The sequence below is a fragment of the Equus caballus genome, chromosome 5 (assembly GCF_041296265.1).
Source record: "Equus caballus isolate H_3958 breed thoroughbred chromosome 5, TB-T2T, whole genome shotgun sequence".
NCBI lineage: Eukaryota > Metazoa > Chordata > Mammalia > Perissodactyla > Equidae > Equus > Equus caballus.
In genome coordinates, this window is record NC_091688.1 from 70756139 (window position 1) to 70780140 (window position 24002).

General features: G+C 38.5%; 1 protein-coding gene across 5 annotated transcripts in view; it reads right to left on the reverse strand.

Moving 5' to 3' along the window:
* The window catches only part of VCAM1 (vascular cell adhesion molecule 1), a 129285-nt gene that overhangs the window by 13688 nt on the left and 91595 nt on the right, over positions 1 to 24002 (reverse strand). For 2 of the 5 annotated variants that reach the window (XM_070266204.1, XM_070266206.1), the window contains 5 exons: positions 14262 to 14387; positions 12614 to 12812; positions 4449 to 4913; positions 3627 to 3902; positions 1075 to 1395 (listed from right to left, as the gene is read on the reverse strand). In XM_070266204.1, coding sequence (XP_070122305.1) covers positions 1075 to 1395; positions 3627 to 3902; positions 4449 to 4512 — 661 coding nt within the window. In that variant the 5' untranslated portion in view covers positions 4513 to 4913; positions 12614 to 12812; positions 14262 to 14387. 5 annotated transcript variants of the gene reach the window in all.

Consider the following 24002-nt stretch of genomic DNA (forward strand, 5'->3'; position numbering starts at 1 on the left):
GATGTTTGGTGTTTTCAGATGGCCATAGATACTCAGAAATTAAGAAAGACCTTTTGGGTAATGTGGTTCAATCTTCCAGATAAGTAGAGTCCCATCTCAGCATCCTTGCCAAGTCTTCATCCAAGTTGGCTCAACACTTATGGCACAAGGCAATCTCCTACCTTACAAAACTTCCATTTGATTTTTGGACAGCTCTAAGTATTGGAACATTTTCTCCCTATTAAGCTGAAAATCTTCCTCTTTATAACTAATTTTTACACATTGGTCATAGTTTAGTCCCCTGCTGTTACAGAATAAATCAAATCCCTCTCCCACATGACTGTCTTTCAAATACTTAATTATAGCTCTCTTTCCCAAGTTTTATATTCTCTAGGAAAAATATCCCCTATTTGACTATTCTTTTCAAAATATTGATGAAAGTCTTTCCATCTCATTCTCTTTCAGCTGAACATGCTATAGTTGTCAATACTCCTTTCAAATGTGGTGTCCTGAGGAGAACACAGCATTTTAGTCTGGAACAGAGCACAGAGAGTCCAATTCTACACAATTCTAGGACTACAAGACTGCTTAAATCTCCTGGCCCTCTCAGGGAGGGTGGAGGCAATCAAAACTCATGTCCAGTCTGCCAAATGCACATGTATACGTGTGAGCACATGCATATGCACACATACAGAATAAGTGCTCACCTGGTAAAATCCCCATACCTTGATATTTCAAGGCATATTATAAGAGTTTACAAAACAGGATTAAAAACATTTTATCACTTGAGCCTATTTCTTACTCCCCAATCAGGTAGTATTATTATTCTCTTTTACAGGTTGGGAAATAAAGATATTGAGTGACTCAAGTTTACACGGTTAGAGGAGCCAGAACCCAAGCTCAAGTCTTCTTACCCAAATCCAGTGCTCTTTTTTCATTGAGTTATGCTGTTGACAAATATTATTTTCTCAATGAATAAAAATGGAGTAAAAACTACAAACAAGTTTCTTCTTGACTTTAGCTGCTAAGTTTATTGCCATATACATCCAAGACTAAGTTCCCATAAAGACCTGACTACATCACGTGAGTACTTACTGTAGACTTGTAATGTTTTTGTAGTCTCCTTTTCTTTGAGCTTAAAATCAATTTCATCAATGTGTAATTTAGCTCCACAAACAAGAGTTTTTCCAATATCCTCATTGGTAGGAGTAAAGGTTACTTCCAAACTCTTGGTTTCCAAGGCCTTGACATCCGTATCCTCTACAAATTCCTGATTCTTCATGAGATGGTCACCCTTGAGTAAATGCATCTCCAGCCTGTCAAATGGGTAAACATCTCGGACCAAACATGTGACCGTGACTGGCTTCCCAACCTCCAGAAGACCACTGAAACTGATCTCTGGGTCCTCAGGGAAAGCTGTAAAGGTCAAACAAATACATGTCAGTGGGGTTTTTGCTCATGTTGCATAAGGTCCCTTATTGATTTCATGCAAGGTAAGCCAAGCCTAATGTTTTTGTTAATACAGTCCTAATTTATTTTTTAAATCGCCTTCCACAGTTCACGAATCGGAATGAATCACCTTTTAGAGAGTTCTTCAGTTCTTATCCTGCGTGTGCTAAGGGTTGTGTGTTATTGGAGTAAAAGAAGGCAGAAGAACTTAATGTTTATTGAGTACTTATATATGCCCATCACTGTGCTTTTCATTTAACATAAGTGATTTCATTTTATCCTCACGATAACCCTAAGAGATAAAGACTACATTTTACAGATATGAAAACACAGACAGTGCATTTGCATAACTTGCCTAAGGTCACACAGCTAGTAAATGATTTACTGGGCTGAGATTTAAACTCAGGATTTCCATTATTCTGCATTGCTACTGTAGATTTATATTATGTTATATCACATTCTCTTATTTAAGTCAGGGCAGATATATTTCCATTTTACAGATAAGGAACTTGAGGCTCCGAATGTCATTGCAAAAATAGTTATTGGGCAAGGTATTCTAAGAAATGAAAAGAACAACTTTAAATAATTGGCTTCTGAAAATGAAGCCTCTGACTGGAATTTATCCACCAGAAAGGCATACCTGTGCCATCTTTAAATCCTAGAAGGCACATTTGCCTGCTGAAATGCCCAACTCAAAGTCCTAAGCAGTACTCCATTCGAAACTTTCAGCGCCGAGGCAACACCCTGTTTCAGTCAGCCACTGCGTGCTTTGCAAGGCCTACCTTTTCATTACAAACCTTCATGATGGTAACACATTGGCTGGATTCAATACTCTGTTTAATAAGAACACAAAGGTCCCAACTCTAAAGAATATTACGATAGAATGTGGAATGAAGACAGGACTGTTAAACATAATTAGAGACAGACATTCTTGAAGAAAAATCTCAGGCAAGATAATTAAAGCCAGAGGGTCTTCGTTTCTCTTTTTTAAATCTTCAGCTATTTGGTACTTGTGAGCAAAGGCAAAGGAAATGGAAATGCTTTGTTATGTGAAAAAACGTATTTTATATTTTTCCATCAATAATTTCTGATCCTCATATTCTGTGAGAAATGTGCCTATAGTCCACATAGTTTGCTGTCAGGTAATATAAGAACTTGCTACTTTTCCCTGTATTTACATAAGGGGGCCTTTCAAGGAGCACAGGAGGCTGCACAGACATGAGCTATGCATGTACAACCAGCATAATTGAAAGCAGCCGGCCAGGCACAGTTTCTTGGGAAGCATTAGCAACACATGGGGCTTGTTGAAGAATCAGTTAACGTTACTGGGCAAAGTTGAGCTCCACTGCACCAGAAGGGAATCAACATATTTACAAGATAATCAAATGAGGTTTTCATGAAGAGATGACCATAAAAGAGTCCAGTTTTTTTAAAGAGTCGTCATCAGTAACTAAAGGCAAGTGATTTATTTCAGGTTAGTTTTTTACTCCCTTGCTAACTTTATTTTCTAGATTGAGAACAGATTGGGATGCATTTTGGTAGAATGGTAAAACTAAGGATAACCATTCATATTAGCAAGGCAAATCTAATTTATTATACAAATACCTTTGAGGTTGAGCAGTTGAGCATTAAGGTTTAATGGCACACACACACACAAATTCCTAAATGTATCTATGTCAAAACCAAATGAGTGAAATGTTTGCAGATATTTTTCTTATGTCTAAGGGGAAAACTTTTGTACAAAAGCCTACTACTAAATTATAGATCTCCTACTTAAACTGATTTTAAGCACTAAATTGCATAAGAATAGATAAATGGAAAATCTCTGAAGGATGGAATTCATAAATCATTTAGACATACGGCCAAGTAAACATGAAATGATATAATCAAATAGAAATTTAAAAATGAATAAAATAAAAAGAACTTTGGAGATCTTTATTTTATGGCTAAGAAAACCGAAGCCCAGAGAAGTTGAGTCTTACCCACGGTCACCAAGTTTGTGGCAGAGTTAGAAACAGAAGGCAAGATTTGGGTTCCTGATCTCAGCTGTCTATGGCTTTCTTGGTGCAGTATGTCCTCTAGCCAAGAATCGGGACATGAATATCCTTTTAAATTTTTTTCTTTTAAAGATATCCTTTTTTAAAAACTTATTTTAAAGCAAAACTGAGAGAAAATCAAAGATTCTCTAGAGTACTCACAGTAGAGATCCACCTGGACTCCTCTTTCCTGTTTGTCATGTCCACAAGTCGCCGTGCACAAGTAAGAGTGTTCATGCGCGAAACCAACAGGCTCCAGAGTCAGTGTGGATTTGGTCCCCTCGTTTATCACCTTCCCATTCAGTGGACTGTCTATCTGGGTCCTCCAAGAGAAAGATGGAGAGTCGCAGCCCGTCGTGCTGCAAGTCAGTGAAATGGAGTCACCAATCTGAGCAAGAATTTTGGATTCAGGGAAGATCTCAATTTTAAAAGCTTGAGCTGCAAAGGCAAAAAGAGAAAAGCAAACTTACTATTGGTTTGTTTAATATTCTACTCCCTCTCCTCTGTTCTAGTATAACGTCCAAAATACAAACTGGGTGATCTGTCCTAAACTGCTCCGAACCAACTACAAGGCAACCAAAAAGAACTGGAGTCATGGCCAAAGAAGGTGTTGGAATCATCTTCACTTAGGAGAACTCTCAGTTCTAACCCCGGTGCCCGTTTATCAGAGTTGTTTTGTTCTGTGCTAATTTTGATCTCATTATCAAGCACAGGAAACTAGACCTTACAAGAGATAGAATTCAATTACTCACTTGACAGTGGAAAAAGGTATCCAAAAAGCGTCAATTTGCAGCTCCAACTATGACACTTTAATGGTATATAGCAATATGCAATAGCACACTAAAGGTTAGGTTAAATTAGAATTTCCCACTGTTTGAAAATCCTAGTGCCTTTCTTTACTACCATAGCAAAACTGACTGAAGCCAAAAATCAGGGCTAAAATGGAATGTGAGCATTTGGAACAGATCAAGGAGAAGAACTTACAAGCTGCAAACACCATCCAAAGTATATTTAAGGCTCCAAAGATCACGACCGTCTTCCTAGGCATTTTAAGTTGCTCCTGTGATGAGAAAATAATGGTTCCAAAACTCTTCTTTCCGTCCCACCTGAAAGTGCTCAGGAAGTCTTTAGCTCCCAAAGCCAGTGAGGCTCAGTGAGGAGTGAAATGGAAAGTCTGCTCTTTATAAAGGGTCTTGTTGCAGAGGCGCAGAGGCGGAGGGAAATCCCTTCGAGGGGAAACCCGGAGCAGAGCCAAAAAAAAAGTTTAACTGACACTCAGCCAAGTCCAGTGTTAACCCCTTCAGTTCCTCTCAGTACTGAACCTGCTCCCTCTGCCCTAGGAAAATGGAACACTTCCAAAGCTATAAAATTAAAGCTTTTCCTGATTTTCACTCCAAAATGATATATTTGCGAGAAAGGTAGGTAACAGTCATTGCAGCATGAAGCTTTCTGAATCCAGTGTGGGAAAAGAGAGAGAGAGAGAAAATAATAAATCATACTCTTGTTTTTGAAGTGGCTAAATAACTACTATGTCATGTGAACTGATTAAGACATATTTGCAATGCTAAAATAGGGGCTAACTTTTCTCTTACAAGACAAAGGAAAAAGTCTTATCTTTTGACGAGTAATTCTTAAAAAAGGAGACAGCATAACTTCTTAGTTTTATACTTTTTATTCAGAAAAATGGTTCTTTTGACTTCAAATATCAACTTTGTGAGATGATTTTTCTTAAGTGGAAGGTAAAGGAATGCTACCAAAACAGGAGAAATAATTTTTCTCTTTTTTTTTCAGAAAATTTACCAACACTTTGGTTCAATTGCTGGGTAATTGGAAGTCTTTCTGCAGACTTAAATGCAAATGTACAGAATTTATCTGAAGTAGTAAATCTCTTGGACTGTGAGATTTTACCACAGACACAGTGAAAACATGAAAAATAATTTGTTTTTGTTATAGGGGAAATGATGATAATCAATTTTATGCTCTTTTGTCCCCCAGTGAAATTTCTTTCTTAAAGCTGTTTTAAAATGGCTGTTTTAGCCTTACACACACATAGCTCAAGTCATTGCAAAATGCTTGCCCATCAAAAAGAAACCGGAATCGGCACTTCCTTGTAATACATACAGGCAGGTCTACCACCCCCATTGGATCCCCAGTTCCTTTCACGGCTGACACCATTCTTGTTCATCATTGTGTCTCCCTCTGCCTTGCCAATATCTAATGCATGATTTTGCACTTAGTGGATACCAAAAAAAGTGCAATAATAAATATTATAAATTAAATTTTGGAGAAGAAACTTACGAAGGCTAACAGTAACACGTAAATACTGCATGAGGAAAATGTTGGATTCTACAAGAAAATCCCAAAGCTCACAGAATCATGGGGTATGTATGATAAACAACCCTGTGCTATGTGATGAAGGCTATCACTGAAGTTTGGAATCTACACCTGTCCCTACATGGCTGGGGAGGCTTCTGGGCTTCCTCCTGGATACTCATGAGGCTCCCATTAAAAACCAAGGAGAGAAAAAGAAGTGGGAGAAGCTGTTCTAGGGCTGTGATGATAGGTCAGTGTGACTTCAGCTACCAAATATCTATCAGAAAAATGGCTTCAGGCAAAATTAGCTATAAACAAGTAACCTAGAGGTCCTTTACAATATTAGTGTCATGAGAGAAGATGATCAGAACCATTTATGTTGATGCTTAACTTCAGGAGAGATCTAAAGGGGATTATGGAGTTTGAATGCATTTCTCTGATGTGCAAATACAAGTGACCATAGAATCCAAAATAGGATCACAAAGACTAAGTTATGGAAAGTAACTTCAGTTTCTGGATATGATTTTAAGTTTGGAACATTAGAGAAAAGCCTAATCCATTGAATTAGTTCATAGTAGTTCCAGCAAAACATTTGATAAAGTTCTTCACTGTATCTTTGAGTAGGATATCATTGTAGGTTCTGCCTCTTTCTCCCAAGTTGAATTGATTACATTCTCTTCTGTGGTCTCTCTACACTAGTGAATACTGGTAGCAGAGGGCTTGTCATGCTGAGTTTATCTGTTAACATGTCTATCTTTCTTAACTTACAAACTCAAATGATTTCATCTTTTTCATATTAGCATCTAGCCCAGAATAAGGTGTTTATTAAAATTTATGGAATGAATGAGTGAATAGAATTGCAAGTGAAGGTTAACGGATTGGGACTAATCTTCCTGGAGAGAGGGTTATTGTGTTTTGTCTTTGAAATTGTTCAGTTCAACATTTTTGTCAGTAACACAGAAGACATGATTATCTAATTCATTCATAATGCAAGACTGAGAAAGATAGTGAACCTTGGAAATAATAGAATCAAGGTAAGGAAGATCACAAAAGATATAATAATGGTCCAGATGATGAAGTGAACTTCAATGGGAATGCATTAAAGTCTAGCATTTAGACGTAAAACGTCAAATACTTAAGTACAATATGGAGGAGAGTTGACTTGACCATAATCCGTAGAAAGACCCTCTGGTGGTTTTAGTGACCCCTAAAGTGAAAATGAGCCAAGATTGACTTGGGAAACCAAAATATATGCAGTAAGCTCATGCAGCACTCATGGCATTCAACCTTCTAGTCACCTGAGGCCATGGGTCTCCAAGACCACATTGGGAGCAAGGGTGTCTGATTCAAGATGCCATTTCTCATGAGACGGATTGAAAAAATAGAGTGTTCAGAGGAAAGTGATGAGGATGGTAGACAGCTGCAAAATCCCTGACCTAGTAGGAGCTGTTGAAGGAACAGGATGTTTTGTTTGGGTAAGAGACACCTATGAAGCCAAGTGATAACTGCATGGCTGATGTGTGGAAAAAGGAATATACTTGTTGCTCTGTGTTATAGGAAGGGCTAAAAGTAAGACTCATTGGTAGGCAGTTACTAGATTATTAACTCTAGGAGGGCCAGGAATGTGTGTGTACCCTGTTTACCATTAGAGCTTCAGCACTTAACATAGTGACCACTAGATAGTAGGGGCTCAGTAAATCAATATTGAATGAATAAATAATAACAATTTAAAAGAGAATTTGACTCATAGCTCAATAGTCATGAGTTCAAATCCAGCTACTCCACCTAGGAATTGTAAAACCTTACACAAGTATAGATAGCCTGTCTGCATTTGTTTACACATGCTCAAAGAGGGATAATAGTACCATTTCAAGTGATTCACATGATTTTTATGACTATCAGATAAAGTGATCATGTGAAATCTCTTTAAATAAATATACAAAGTGCTATATAAATGGCATGTAATAATATTAAGATACAATCATATTAAGTTCATTGTAAAGAAGGACTTTCCAGTTATTAAATCTTTTCAACAATGGTATGGGTCACCTTGTGAATTCGCCAACTCCTGGCCACTGGAAGTGGTCACGTAAGGTTGGATGACATCTCCCAACAATGTGATAGAGGTCAAGTTTTGCCTTTTGTGACATATCCAATTGGATGGCCACTAAGCTGCCCTCCCATGTTAAGAGTCGGTTATTGTGGGCAGTGCTATCCATTCTTTCTAGCCTAATTTCATCAATCTCCTCATTGTCCATATGAAAATTCTAAGCATCTTCTGATACTTCTCTGGTTGGACTTTGAGATGCTTCAGGCATACTTCTTTCAGCCTGTTTAATAACTACTGAGTTTGTAGCAACTCCAACTCTTTCATGACTTTCAAGCAGTCAGTTTATCGTGGGTCTCCCTGAAGCAGTTCCCTAATTTTTTTCTTGAGTGACCTAACACATTTAAGAGAAGCAACACTACCAGTAGTAACAGTGGCTCATTATGAGAGTGATTTTCACCCAGGTGAGAGGAAAAGCAATTCCTTTTTTGGAGGGCATATCAGAATGGTGTGGGGAAAATGACAAACCACTTCAGTAGATTCTAAAATGTCAGTTCCTCCCCACTTGAACATTACTACTTTAGATAGATTCAAAAGATCTAAGTCTTTGTCTCCATTTGGCTCTATGTAACAGAAATCTTTTACAAAAGCATCATAATGAGAGGTCCAGGAGTATGCAGTTCAAAGCTGGATCAGCTACTTGAAGTAAACATCCAGGGCCAAGATTGATTCTAGTTTCTGGTTCTATCATCCTCAGCATATGGCTAACCCTCATGACCCTCAGGCGGCTGCTCCATCTCAAACATTACATCTGTATTTCAGGCAGGAAAAAAAGGGAAAAGTGAGGGGCAAGAGGACAAAGCCAGTGGAGTTTATCCCCTTTTGAAGAGCTTTCCAAGAAATCCCGTGTGGTGACTTCCACTTATATCTCATTGAAAAAGTGGGAGATTGAATATTTTAACTGCCCCAAATGAATCAGGATTCTGTTCATAAGAAAAAAGGAAGATGGATGATGTGTAGGCAATTAGCAGTGTCTGTCATAGTTTCCTAATTCACAAAATGTTTATTGAGCAACTGCTGTACAGACACTGTGCTAACACTGGGAACATATATGTAAATAAAGACATGGACTCAGTTCCTGTATCAAAATGAAGAGGAACTGAATATCAACAAAAAAACTTTCACATAATTCAGGTTGTGACTCACAGAGGGGCTATTTATTTATCATATGTCTGTAATAGGGAAATAAAACATATTTTAGCAAGCTGATATGAATTTGAAATTTTCTGGAAAGCAAACTAGGGGAAGGATCATTGCTTAAAAGCCTCCTTCACTGTGGATTTATTGTGACTTTCTCTATTTTGAGAAAAATGGTGCTTATCATTAAGAGTAAAACTGTCTATTTAATAAAACACATGTACCTGATAGGAGAGATTTACTGAATTTTTAATCTGGCACTGAATTATTACATAAAATAGTAATAGGAAGAAGACTGCCAATATAAGAATTATTTCTCCTTTCCCTTTTGTAAACGTATTTAACAGAATCCAGAATTTAATCATTTGTGCTTTGACTATCCCGTGTATTTAAGTTCAGCCTTTCATATGGACAAAGGTCCTTTGTGTATCTCAGTTCTCCTGTTTGGGATGACCTTCCCTTACTCTCTGCTAATCTCTGCCCTTCTTAAAAAACACCTTGCCTAGAAATTGTTCCATTACTCACTATTTCCAGCCTGGACTTTACTTTCTCAACAGATTTTAACACTTTGCGTATAGAAATCTTACCCATTTTTTTACATATTCCCTGCTTGGATGCTCTGTCTGCCCCAAGTGCATGTGAAGTGATATGAAATAAACAAGCACATGCTTTCTGAGCTGCTGGGTGCCATTGCACCAATAGATAATTATTGAGGCAACAATTCAGAACACTTCTTTTAGTTATTAATAACACTTCATATTTGTGTAACTCTCCACCTAAAGAGTTTTCCAAAGTGCCTTAAGATTATTGCCTGTGAACCTCATAGCAACCCTATGAGAGAGGTAAGGTGGCTATTTTTATCTACACAATGTTGATTGGGAAACTGAGGCTCAGAGAAGTTTAGTTGAACCAGACCACACAGACAGTGAACTGGGTCTTAAACCAGCTCTTCTCACTCTTCAGTGCACTATGCCCAGATGCCTCAGTCTCAGTGTGTGTTGGAGAGATACACCTTCCCACTGATGCCACTTAGAGGATCCAGAAGCTCATGAGCTCTAACTCCAGTCTCATACTATGAATATGACAGATGATCCAGGAGACTGCACCCGCTTCTCAATTTGATGCCTATAAACTTCTTAATACCATCTCAGGGCCATTTTTGACATTTAAAGACTGGAACAACTTATGCTGAGCATTCAGAATCTGCTGCAGGTGTACAAGAAGGAGAGGGATGACAGACAGCAAGGGAACACCTTGTCCAGATTCACTCTACCCAAGACTGCCCAAGTCTCTAACGCTAACTCCAAGACTCAACTCCAAAAAAGGAATTCCCTTTACCTCTTGTCAGAGCTTAGAAGGAAAATTAATGGAACTCTTGATCATCAAAATACACATCCTACCCATGTTTTTGTAGCTGCCTCCAGTCAGCCCTAAGCAGGATTTACTTGGAAGCCAGCCCATAAGACTATTCCACCATACTTCCAGGTGCCAAATGAATCCAACTCCATTCTTTATTTGCAACATGAGCAACGCTAAGGAATTCAGGAGATGAAAATATTCAAGTCCCTTCCCATTCCAGAATGATTGCAAAATATTTGTTTACATGATGGGAGGAGACTTGGAGAGGACGTTTTATGAATTTGTCATAAATAGAGACAAATAAATACTTGAGAAAGAAAAAAGAGGCAAATATCACGAGAGCAAATCACCCTAAACCAAAATGTGTTATATCTACTAATAAATTATTTAATTTGGAAATGATTTAATAATTCACAATGATCAGAGTTTTGTATAGAAATCAAATTTAAAAAGACCAAATTTTTCTGCCATTTGACTAAAGCATAGACATTTTACCCCCAAAACGTAACACCTTTGGAAATCTCCCTTTAAAATGTGATGATTTTATAAATTTATGTGCTAAATTAAAGTTCTAATTTTCGTAAACAACATAAAACATTTTACTTTGAATCCTGGAGCCATTTCAAGGACCGTAGCTTTGCATTGCACTGGTAAACTGTTTAAAAGGACATTTCAACATTTGCAGGGTTCATAAAGCAAAAAGAAGTAATCAGGAGGAAGGACACTTGGGTTCTTGCCTCTATTCCGTAAATAAAAGGGCAACCTGGGGCAAGAGTCTTAACTTCTAAGGTCCTTTCATCACTGCGATTTCTGGGTTAATCATGAGTAGCTGAAGAATCACAGACAAATTGGCCAAATATCTGCTGGTCCAGGCATCATGACTCCAAACAAACCAACACAGGTCCTCTTGCAAGGAACACATTCTTTTGTTTCTGGAAATGAAAATCCTATTCCATGTCTTTAGGTCATCTCTGTTGCTTTTTTATGCTTTAAACAGACTTTCTTTTGTTGGCGGAGGCACTGGGCTCTTGGATTTACTCTGTATGTCCCAATGTTTCTGTTTCAGACCCTGGACATGGACATGTCTATTTCCCCTCCACAGCTAAGGTGGGTAACAAAATGAATATTAATTGAGTGCTTCCTATGTGCCAAGCACTGTTCTAGGTGCTCAGGAATACAGTGGTGACAAAGCAAACAATATCCCTCCTTCTGTGGAGTTTATATTGTAGTGGAAAGAAACAAAGAAATGTGAAGAGCAACTGAAGCAGCAGAGGGAAGGTAAGATAGAAAGGTCAGGGAGGCAGAGCAAACACCAGGTGGAAGTACACAGTGTTTGAACAAGAGGATGATGAGTTTCTGTTAGTGGGCTGAGATAAAGAACATGGTATGAAATAAATATCTTAAGTCACACACATAAAAGACTCCCTGGTTTGGCCCCAGCCAGGTTTAGCTATTAGCTAGAGCAGTGCAGATTCTGCCTGGTGTAATGTTGGATTAACCAAAGTTGGGAGTTTTCTAGGTGAGAACAACAGAGGGAAAGAGGGGCACAGGAGCTGAGGGAGAGTCTGGAACATGGTATAGTGGGACAAGAAGACAAAGTCAAAGAACTGTTAATTTAGGCTTGTGGTAGAATAAATTAATTGGAAAAAATTAGGAGGTGGTGGTCAGAAAGTGAGAATCTTGATATGAAGATTTCTGTTAGTAACATTATGAGCAATGCCAAGTTTTAGAGAATGACTATAAGAGGGAACAACTAAGGCTGGGTAGAGGAAATGACTATTACAAGCAAGGAGGTCAAGGAATTCAGAGGCCAGGTCCATGAGGATACTCAAGTTACTAAAAATAAAGAAAGGAGTGATGGAGAGGAAGAGATTGAACCAGGTGTCAAAATCATTAATGCATGAAGTAGAGTAACCAGAAGGTGTCAGGATATTAAAGAAGATGGGCTTTGGGCAGTAGTGGAGAGGAGAAATGTTTGGAATTGGCAACAAGAAGAAGGAGGATCCCTAACATAACCTCCAGGCTCAGTGGCATGTGGGATCACCATCTAACAGGGCACCAGTGGAAAGACTGTTATCAAACCAAGCCAGGCTTCTGTTAGAATGAAAAGATGAAGGAAAGCCTTAGTGAAGGTAAAGACTATCAGAGATTTTGCAGATGACTGATCTTAAGTTCTAGAAGACACAATGAAAGTCTTGGAAGACCTAAAATTGGCTCAGACTAAGGAACGTACAGAGAGGCATTAATAATGAGTCCAGAAGTTTGGACTTGTCGAGAAGGATATAAGGAAAGATGGAATTCCTCCTGACGGTCTCTCAGAGGAAGGCCTGGGGTCAGACCTAATTATCACCATCTTCTGGCTTCACAGGCAATTTGCAGTGGTAAGACTAAGATGTGCAGGGGAGGGCTGGTATTTCCAGGAGCTCGCTGACCTTTGAAAGAAGAGCAGAATAGAGGAAGGTGGTCTTAGCAGGAATAATTTGTAGTCTTTCCTTAAATCCTATAGCAGAATCATTAATATTTGCTGACCTTCTCCCAAAGAGATATTCAGATAGACTTTTGAGGGTGTAAACAAGTACTAATGATACACACACCATGTCCTGGCCAGCTAAAATACCCCAATTAATCTTGCCATCCCATCCAATTTAAACATCTTATGTTCAAAGTTTACTGAATTATTGAAAGATGTTGTAAACATATCTCAGATCTGTGAAGTGCTTTATAATTGTTTAAATTCTTTAATAAATTTTATCTCACATGTACCTCAACAATTCTAGGAAGTACACTGGGTGAGTATTTTGATCTCCATTAGATGGAGGAGGAAACTGAGGGTCAGAGAGGTTAACTGACGTGCTTGAAGGCACACCACTAGGTAATAGGAAAACTAGGACTAGAAGTGAAGTTTCCTGATTGTTTCTGCTATAGCACACTACCTACTTTCAAAACAGTCTCAATTCCGCTCCACCCCAGACCTGGTTTTTGGTGGCAGGGGTTGGGGGCTGTTGAGGAAGATTGGCCCTGAGCCAACATCTGTTGTCAGTCTTCTTTTTGCTTGAGGAAGATTGTCACTGAGTTAACATTATTGCCAATCCTCCTCCATTTTGTGTGGGAAGTCGCCACAATGCGACCTGACCAGCAATGCTAGGTCTGAGCCTGGGATCCGAACTCATGAACCCCAGGCTGCCGAAGTGAGCGCATGAACTCAACCACTACACCACCAGGCTGGACCCAACCCCGGAACCTTTTTTGGTCTTCCTGTATGATGACTGTTAAGGAAAGTCTTGTAGGTAACTTAGGTACCACCCTTTCCTGGGATGTGGTATCGTCAGATGCAAACTATTTTTTTACTGTTTATTTTTCCTTCTGACTTCACAGAAACAAACTTTCCATCTCCAAATCACACTTAAAATTCACTACCCTGTTAAGCAGATATATTTCCAAAGAGGAATGTTGTGAAGTAAATCAACGGAATTCAAAATTTCCCTGCTTTCCATCTCTGTATATTTTTGTTGGCTCAGAACAAGCTGTGGAAATTCCAAGATTTCCATACAAAAAAATTAGAAAAGCTTGCTTGTGATTTGCCATGTTATAGCTAAAAGAGGACTTAAGGAGAACATCCTGTTTTTGAAGACTTTGTGCCAGGATAGATAGGGTAAATATCAAGTGATTAACATGTTTAACAAGAAATTACAACACAAATATTGCATCGTCCTTATGGAGATTGAATATGTTTTCTAATAATTTCCTAGGCAGGTTTTTAAGAATACCAAAGGGAGAATAAATAAATCCCAAAGGGAAATAAATAAATAGAAATCTTGATTGTAAAAATGAAAGTAGACGGCTTCGACCTAAAAGATTTCCCAAGTGAAAGATTCAGGCACCTAAGAATCAGACGCCCTATTATTTCCTTCATCCCAGGGCTGAGGCAGTCTTTGCTTCATATGACGAAAATCTTCATAAGCCAGCAGGCACCGGGCAAACTGACATGTTCCATGCCTCTCAGGATTCTGCAGGAGAAATGATAGAGTCAGCCATTTTATTTTCCTCTCAGGGCTGTTTTAAGTTTTTTCAAAGAATTGCTACAACACTATTTTTTCAGATTAGCAAACAGGACAAAACTTGGAAATAATTGTGCTGTGTAACTCATCTTGAAAGCAGTGAATCCAGAAAGACCACTGCAAAGGTCTATTGGATAAAAGTGCCAAGACCATCAATGAGATGTTTATGTTGAAAGAGATCTGAAAGTCATCTAGTCCTGTAGTTCTCAGCTACAGATGGTGATCAGGTGAAAGTGGGGCCATTTGGAAATGATTTATTTTTAAAAAATAGATTAGATTGCATGTATTTCCTATGCCAGTCATCAGGCTTACTCACTTGCCTTCTGAAGTGCTTTCTTGATTGGGAGTAAAGAGGTGGAGTTACAGCCAGCTTGCTGTGAATTGCTCATAACCCTCAGTGTATCTTATCTATGACATGGTGAGTAAGATAACTGACATTCTATTAATTATTACAGGGTTTGCAACTAGTAAGAAATGTCTGTAATCATATTTGTTTTGCATCCTGGCAAGATATTTATGAGTTTCACCCAAATCTGGGTCTGTGAAAGTGAAAATCGTCCATCCTATACTGTGGTCCCTCTGATCAAGCCTAACCCCATCAGACGTAAATGCAGCAATCAGTGACCACCAGAATCACAGTGAGCAGCAGCAGAGCCGGGGCTGGAACTCAACTCCTGAGAGAGTCCTCTTTCCACGAATCTCTGGTGACACCAGAACATCTGCCTTTAGGGTTATAAGTTAAAAACAAAATAATTTTCGAGTAGTTCCCTTGAATGTCAGCAGGAAAAAAGAATGCATGACCATTTTGAGGAAAAGAATATAAAAATAATTCTTTAAGGATCAGACATGCAAAGAGAGCAAAACAGATAATAATAAATTATATTATTATAATATAATAACGGTATTATAAATAATAAATAAATAAGATAAACTATATAAAAATAAACATCTGCCTTTATGGTTACATGTTAAAAATAAAATAATTTTTGAATATTTCCATTGACGTTAGCAAGAAAAAGGAATGTATGATCATTTTGAGAAAAAGGACATAAAAATAATTCTTTAAGGCTCTAACATGCAAAGAGAATAAAACAGATAATAAATGTATAGACTGCAGCATCTTACTTGTTGTAAAAAAGGAGAGTAGCATCTAAAATATTTCAAAAAAGTAATATCTTGTAGCCACAACACATTCTTTCTCCATGGCACCTAATAAGTCTGTGCTCTTCTTCATTCCCACATTACCCCTGGGAGGCAGGCCCATTTTACGGAATGTAAACAGTAAAGAGGATGTTTCACGGTTTTTTAGTATTATATAGTTGGAGGCAGAGTAGTACAGTAATCCTAGTTCCACCACTTTTTTTTTGAGCAACCTCAGGCAAGATACTTTGCCTTTCCAGATCTTGGTTTCCCCGTCTATGAAATGGGGATAAAAATAATACCCATGTAAGAGGATTGGCTCAAAGCTTACATGAGATAATAACACATTTCTTGAAACAGAAAATTTGTTGTTGTTAGTGGTGTGGAGTTGATTCCGACTGCTAGTGACCCTGTGTACAGCAGAGCTGAGCCCTGCCCACTCTTTTCGTGCCATCCTCTCACCTTCAGACAAGGCTGTATCAGACAAGCTCCGCTGCTATTCATAGGGTTTTCATGGCCAATTTTTTTGTGGGTGGCCAGGTCCTTCTTCCTAGTCTGTCTTAGTCTGGAAGCTTTGCTGAAGCCTGTCCACCATGGGTGACCCTGCTGGTATTTGAAACACCGGTGGCATAGCTTTCAGCATCACAGCAACATGCAGCCGCCACAGTATTACAACCAACAGACTGGTCGTGTGGTTCCCTAACTGGGAAATGAACCTGGGCTGTGGAGGTAAGAGTGCTGAATCTTAACCACTAGACCACCAGGGCTGGCTAAACAGAAAATACTCAACAAATATCAGCTACTCCAGACAGAAAGGGAGATCATATCTGAACTCTGGTCTGTGGTCTTTTTCTATTGGATTCTGCTGAAAACTGATGATGCACTATCCAAAATACACCGATCTTGTTGTTATTTTAAGTCATTATGTGAACTAGACTGTCTGCGGTTTCGAGCCACGAAGAGAGGAAGAACAGGGAAATAGAGTGACTGTACGTGAGTTTGCCCTATTCTCCTTTTTCGTTGTTGCTGAAGTGTGTGTGGCGATTATTACTGGAAAACAGAATCTTCTGAAATCTGAAATAGAAGGTGGTGGCATCATCTCAAAAGCTGCTTAGCACATACTGTAACCTGGGGACAAGGTTGATGTGGAGAGATTATATCACTACCTCAATACTCAGAAAATGATGTTCTGTGACAGTGGCTCTCCAAGTGTGGTCCCCAGCCCAGCAGCATCAGTATCACCTGGAAACTGGTTAGAAATACAAATGTTCAGACTCCACCCCACATCTACTGAGTTAGCAACTCAGGGACTGGGCCCAGCAATCTGTGGGATTCTGATGCTGCTGAAGTATGAAACCCACTATTCTCCAAAAAGTCCTTCCCAAGGGAACCCCTTTTGCTTCCCAAGCTATCCAAGAAAGGGGACCAGAAACACATTCCTGTGGCCCAAATTGCTTCTCAGCACAGAGCCTCCCTATGTGTTAATAGTTAGCTGCAGAGAAGATTAAATTATGGAAAGAAGTGTCAAGATGGAAGGAAACAGTATTTTATGTCCTTGATTCAAAAAACTAGAAAATGGGGGCAATCAGAGGCATAATATTCTAAGTTCTTGTTGTAATTTGCCTTTTCCTCTAGGTTTAATAGCTTGATAACTTATGAACTGGACAAGATCTTGGCATTTGTCTAGTCCAACTAGACAAGTAAAGCCCAGAAGAGCCATCCTGTTCCCAGATACGTAAGGCTGTTTACAGCAGAGAGCACAAACACAATCCAGGCCTCTGGCCTAACATTAGCTCACTGCTTTTCCAGTGGACTAATATGCCATGGTACTTTCTGAAAAATAAAAATGCCATGGCAATCGAGGGAACCTAAGAAAACCTTTGTTCTGCAATTCTAACCTGGCCCATCACTTAACCCAATTTCCTAATGCTTGTTTTACAGGCTGTATAGAAGACATTTGCTCAAGTGACTGGTGACACTGTGATTGTCTATACGGGCTGACTATCCAAAGAGTCATGGAGGAAAGTGTCCTAAAAGTCACAGGGTTAGGTGGTAGGTGGATGGGTCAAAAACCACTGGGGAAGAGGATCAGAATCTCTTAGAAAGGCTTACATTGTGTAAAACTTCCCACTCCCCAAGCACAAACACCTGCAACCCCAGGAGACTCTAAGAGGAATCTCCTCTGTGTCTCCAAGTTGAGATTCAATCATTGCTCTTGATGAAGTAAGTTTCCATTGTGAATTATAGAATGCATTCGCTCTTGTAACAAGATTCTCTGATTTAGCATTGAAGTTCAAAGCCCTGTAAAAGATAGAAATGTCTGTGTAAGAATGTCTGGAATGACGCTATCAGGTTTCTTGGGGACTGAGAACCTCACACTGATAAGAGAGGTATTGCAGTGTGGCCACTGGGGCTGCCATGTGACAGCATCAGAGGAATGTGGGGGCCTTGTGTGGAATAACATTAAAAACAAACAAAACAGTACATACATAATGACTGCGTGAACCACAAAATATGACTGTTCTAATATTCAGATTATTTATCATTAAGTATTTATAAAATATTTTTTGAGGAATCTTTCATAAAGTGACCTGACTCTGCTGTCTTTTCTCAGCACATTTAAACCTAATCTCCCTTTCAAAAGCCCATAGTGTCGGGCCTTCCATATGTCTCACATACAAGAGGTACTAATTAAAAGTTTTATTGCCCTTTCCTTGACAGATCTTCAGGAGTCAGTCATCTTCTTGGAAATTCACCTATGACCTGTGCGAGCAAGTTGCATGCATTCGATTGCCCCTGATTTTAATACAGAGGTACTATTTCTAGTACACCAGAAAACAGTTAAATGAGATCACTAGAGTTGGCCAACAAGGAACTTGTATATCCCACATCACTAACCTAGCTCTCCAAGTTGGTAATTACACTATAGTCACAAAGGAGAGAATAGTTAGACAGCCCACAAGAAGTGTAACGCAATGAATCTAATCCAATTTCCAGTTTCAGGATACGACAAGTTTGTGGAGGCAATGGGGTGTGCTGCAAAGAATAGAGAAGAACCTTGTAGTCAGAAGAGAAAGGTCCACTCTTTACTCACTGAGTGACTGTGGACATCTCTTTTAATGTCTTATCCCTCCATTTATTCAACTGGTGATGATAATAATAATACCAACCTCACTTCTAAGAAAAAGTGGCAAAAAACCCCTCCCGAACTAGAGTGTTTTAAATAGATTCTAACCTTATCACCGGCAATTCTATTCCTGGAGTAGAATTATGGAGTCCAAAGAGATTCTCACGCAGATGCTTACGGGTCATATACATGGATATTGACTTTAGCATCCTTTGGGGTGAGGTAACTAGAGATAATGTGTGTGCACATCCTTGGAAGGGTGCATAGAGAAAATTATTTATTATAGTAATATGGATGAATCTTAAATATATGGTCCTGAGTAAAGGAAAATTTAGAAATAGATGGAAATATAAAACGTTATTATTTATGTAAATTAAATGTACACAAAACCATTTGCATTTTGTAAGAATACACGTGAACAAAAAGATACAAATTTAATACATTAGAATGGCTACCTGTGGGGAGATGGAATGGGAATGAGGAATAGACATAAAATGGGAAAAATTAAAAATGAAAGAGTGGTCTTGCTTTGACTGATGGTGAGAAAGTGCCATGAACTGAGGGAATCATTAACTCAATCCTCTGCATCTGATGTCTAGAAAGGGAAAAAGTATATAAATGGTATCTGTTAAGAAGACAATTGTTGCCTCCTGCTGCAAACTCTTCATCTCTTTTTTTCAACTCTTCATTGAAGAATTTCCCTTCCTCTGATCCTTATTCATTAACTATAGCAATTTTTCCATTAGAGAAACTGATATGAATAACTCATTTATACTGTTTTTTGTATCCCATTGTCTTATTCTCTCTAGTTTTTCTATTTTTTATCACTAAATAGAAAGAAATGCTTAAAATAAACGGCTCTCCCCTTTATGGTGGGATTTAAGGCCAAGGCAAATGAATGAACTATTTGTGAGCATAGAGGGTACTCCACTAGTGCCAGGTCATAGACATCAACTGTCCTCAGAGATCTGTGACTCTAGATTGAAAATTTGAATAAGATCTCATATAGTTAAAGACAGAATATCACAAGTGGCTGATTACTCTCTTCTCTCTTTGAAAGTTGGCTCAAACCGTAAGTTTTCAGGTCAAAGCGATTCTTCTACCATTCTTCCCCTACACACATGGATTATTCAGTGACTATGTCTACTTTAATTTATTAATGACTTTGAGATTTTGTGAATGGAGCAATAAAGGAGAAATGAGATAGTGTTGGAAGACTTGAATAACCAAGATTTAGGGGGCTAACAAATAAAAAACTGATCAAGGTAAAATACAGCTTGCTGGGTGCATTGTCCAGAGAGCTGCCCAGTAAAATCTGTCCCACCAGGCACCCTCACTCTGCCTAGTCATCTGCTTTCCTCCCCACCACCAAGGAAGCGAAGAAGTTACAGTGCCAGGCTCTCTTTTATGTAGTAACAAAAGGGCAGGTGTTTGTAGGTGTACCGCGGAGGAGGCTTCTGACATTTCTTATTCTGTGGATTATGTTTAACTTGTCACCCTGTCATCTTTCTTTTGTGTTCTTTATATTCCCCTTTTAACATTTTCACCTTGTTTTGCTCACTCCTTTATTCCATGAGATGTTAAGGGTCATCGAGCTTTCACGGCCACTGTCAAGACGCGGTCATTTTGTCAGGAAGATGAGTCACTGAACTTGTGTCCTTCTACCTGGTAACTTCTTTGTGAAGTTTAAAGTGTTGCAGAGGGGCCCGCCCCTGTGGCCTAGTGGTTGAGTTTGGTGCACTCCACTTTGGCAGCCTGGGTTTGGTTCCTGGGTGCAGATCTATACCACTCGGCAGTGGCCATGCTGTGGCGGTGACACACATACAAAATAGAAGAAGATTGGCAACAAATGTTAGCTCAGGGCAAACATTCCGCAGCAAAAAATAAAGTGTTGCAGACACTCTTCTTGCTCTTCGCTCAATCTTGATTATTTAGTCTCCCAGATCTTGAAAGGCAGTGAAGGAGCATGGTTTCTGGCCTGCCTTCAAGAGGTTTATCTTCCAAAATATCTTTCAAAAATAGCTTATAATAAAAACATTAACAAATAAGAGCATTGACATCTCCTCTTCTCTCCCTTTTTGTTACTTGATTCATGAGCATTTCTGTGGTAGTCACTTGTGACAGCATGCTCTGTGACTTCCAAGAAAGATTCAGATATTGAGCTGTCAGTTGCTCAAAAAACAAACAATTTTAAGACCCCATTATTTCTGGTATACTGTGTTAAGTGGTTGAATTTAATTTTAGTCATTTGTGTGAGTTTAAATTCTATTATAATGACCAAATAAGAATAAAATTCTATTTATATTGTTTTCCTGGATTTCCTGTGGTTTAGTATTACTGGGCACGGGAAAATTCCTTTCAGAGACACACAGAAATGTGTTGGCCAGGATGGATGCTGCCAGTTGTTCTCACCATTCACAAGCTAGGGTTAGAAATGAAAGCCCAGGGCGGATGTTTTTTTCCCTTTTGGTCTCTAGGGAAGTACTGCCACAATTTATGGACCCAAAGGAAGAAGTAGGCAGAAGAATGATATTCAAATTAATAAAAGCAGGTGTTAGTCATGGTATAGCCCTCCCTAGTCATCTTTAGGAACCATTGAGACAACAGAAAAAAATCTAAAATATTACTGGGACAAACTTTAGATCATCTATAAAGAAATAAATGTAAAACTGACATCAGATTTTACAACAGTAAACTGGATGCAAGGAAATAATAGAAATTGTAGTGAAAGAAAAGAACTTCAGGCTTATACTTTCACAACCAAGTAGGCTACTTTTAAATGTGATTGAAAAATACATATCTTTTTAGGCCTGTGAGGCCTCAGAAGTTTACTACACAAGAACTTCATTAAAAGCCTTTTAGAGAAAGAGCTCTATCCAGAAGAACAAGAAATCCAGAAGGATGTTGTGAAATACATAGTGTTTCAGTTATTTAGTACTGCATAATAAATCACCCCAAAACTCAGTGGTTTAAAATAACAATAGCATTTATTTTGCTCACTCATCTGCAAACTAGGCAGGGCTACAGGGACAGCTCATCTCTGTTCCACTTAGCAGTATGGCTCAAAGGCTGGAGTTTAGGGTAGCCAAACATATAAGATATTGACTCAGGACTCCCAAGGCATGTCACTCAAGAGAAAAAGCCAGGAAGAAGTCGTATTGCTTTTTAACCTAGCCTATTTCATCTCATCTGTCTAGCTCTATGAAGAGTATGAGATTTTATTTTACTTTCAAACTAACAAATTCACCTACAACAGTTTCAGGGATGCTGGCAAAAGGTACAAGACTCCTGGGTCAGAGACGAAGGATAATTTGTTACTTGCAGCAATAGCAGTAGATAGAGACTAAGTGTTTTCTTACCCTGATCCCTTGAGCCCCACTTCCCAAAAGGTGATGCAAAGAGATCAAGTGACAACTTCTCACAAACTGGGCTGCATTACAGGAGAGGAGCATTGAACTTAGGAAACCCACATATATGTTACTGGACTGTAAGCATGCTTATCGTCTGCTCTGGAAGGACACTATCTCTGTTTTCCAAGACTTTAAGCAAACCTGCCCTTTGCTCCAGAGGGAGATATTATTCTATTTTCTAAGTCAGTTCATTATACAAATATTCTTCAAAACTTTGTTTGGAAAAAACGTGGTCAAGGCCTCTGCTTGGAAGACATGATGAAATGCAAGAGACCTATGGAGGATTGTCTCTCAGGAGTCGCATTTCTGCTGCATTCTATTCGTTAGAATGATAAATATTTACTAAAGAAGACTGAGTCACAGGGACTTCTGTTTCCAGTGAAGATGGAGTAACAAGGACCAGACTTCCTCCCTGTCTGAAACGAAAAACTGGAGAAAGTAAATGAAACAATGGTTTTCAAGACATTGGAATCAGACGAATGATGGGAATCCTTGAGAAATGGAAAACAAACAAGGTAAACCCTATGATTGCCCCCAACTACCGATTTGAGTGAGTTTTCAGGCCTTGACACAGAGACAGGGAACCCAAGCAGAGTTCAGCAAATTCCCTGAGATAGAGCTAAGAGTCCAGGGAGACGAGGTAGTTAGAGTTCCTAAGGCAGAGTACTGGAGACAAGAAAGCTGAGTCCAGAGAAAGAATCCAGAGATCCTCTTGAGTATTCAGGACAGTGCTGATCACTGCATGTCTGTAGGAAAACTACCTGAGGCCAAGAAAAGAACCACTTGAAAGGATTTTAGAAAACAGTAACCAGAGGTTACACAAGTCTGGGAAGAGTGCCTGCTCCCAGGCTGGAAATTTTCATAATTAATAGAACATTAGGTTAGAAACTCAGAAGCTTCTTGCCTTGGTAGCTGGGTAGATAATTACTCCAGAAGAAATGCTGTTCTTGCCCTACCTAATAAATGTTAAGAAAATTATTATAATTGTGTTCCATTTGTTTAAAAAGCTAGGGGAAAAGTGAGCATGTCAAGTGGACACATGGAAGATATACAAAAAAAAGGAAATTCTAAGAGTAAAAATTACAATGTGTTAGGTGCAAAATGCACTGAATGTAATTAATGACAAATTACACATTGCAGAAGAAAAGATTAGGGAAATTGAAGATGTAGAAGCTTTCCAGAATGAAGCACAGAGGGTGAAAAAACTAAAAAATGTGAATGAAGCACCAGTGAGAAGTAAGGACAATTTCAAGCTTAACATACATGTAAATGGAATATCTCTCATTTAGAAGAGGAGAGAGAAGGGTGCAATGGAAATAATATCTAAAGAAATGATGGCTAAAATCTTTAAAATTTTTATTAAAACAAGAAACAGATCAGTTAATTTCTTAATTTTGATAAATGATCTATGATCATGTAACATGTTAACATAAGGGAAATTGGTGAAGAGTATATGGAAACTCTCTGTTATTTTTACAATTTTTCTGTAAGTATAAAGTTACCTTAAAGAGAAAAATTACTGTACAACATAAAAAGCAAGACCAAACTATATGCCGCCATGAAACCCATTTTAAATATAAAGACAAAAATGAGTTAAAAGTAAAAGGATAGACAAAAGATACTGTGTTAACAGAAATCAAAACAAAGCCAGAGCAGTTATACTAAATGAGACAAAGTAGATTTCAGAGGAAAGAATATGACAAGGAATGAAGGTCATTTCTTAAAGATAAAGGGTCAATTCATAAAGAGGACATAATATTCCTCAGCATTTATTCATATAGTAACAGAGTTTCAAAATACATGAAGCAAAAGTTCACAGAAACACAAGAAGAAATACACATCCACAATTATAATCAGATATTTTAATAGCTCTCACCCGATAATTGA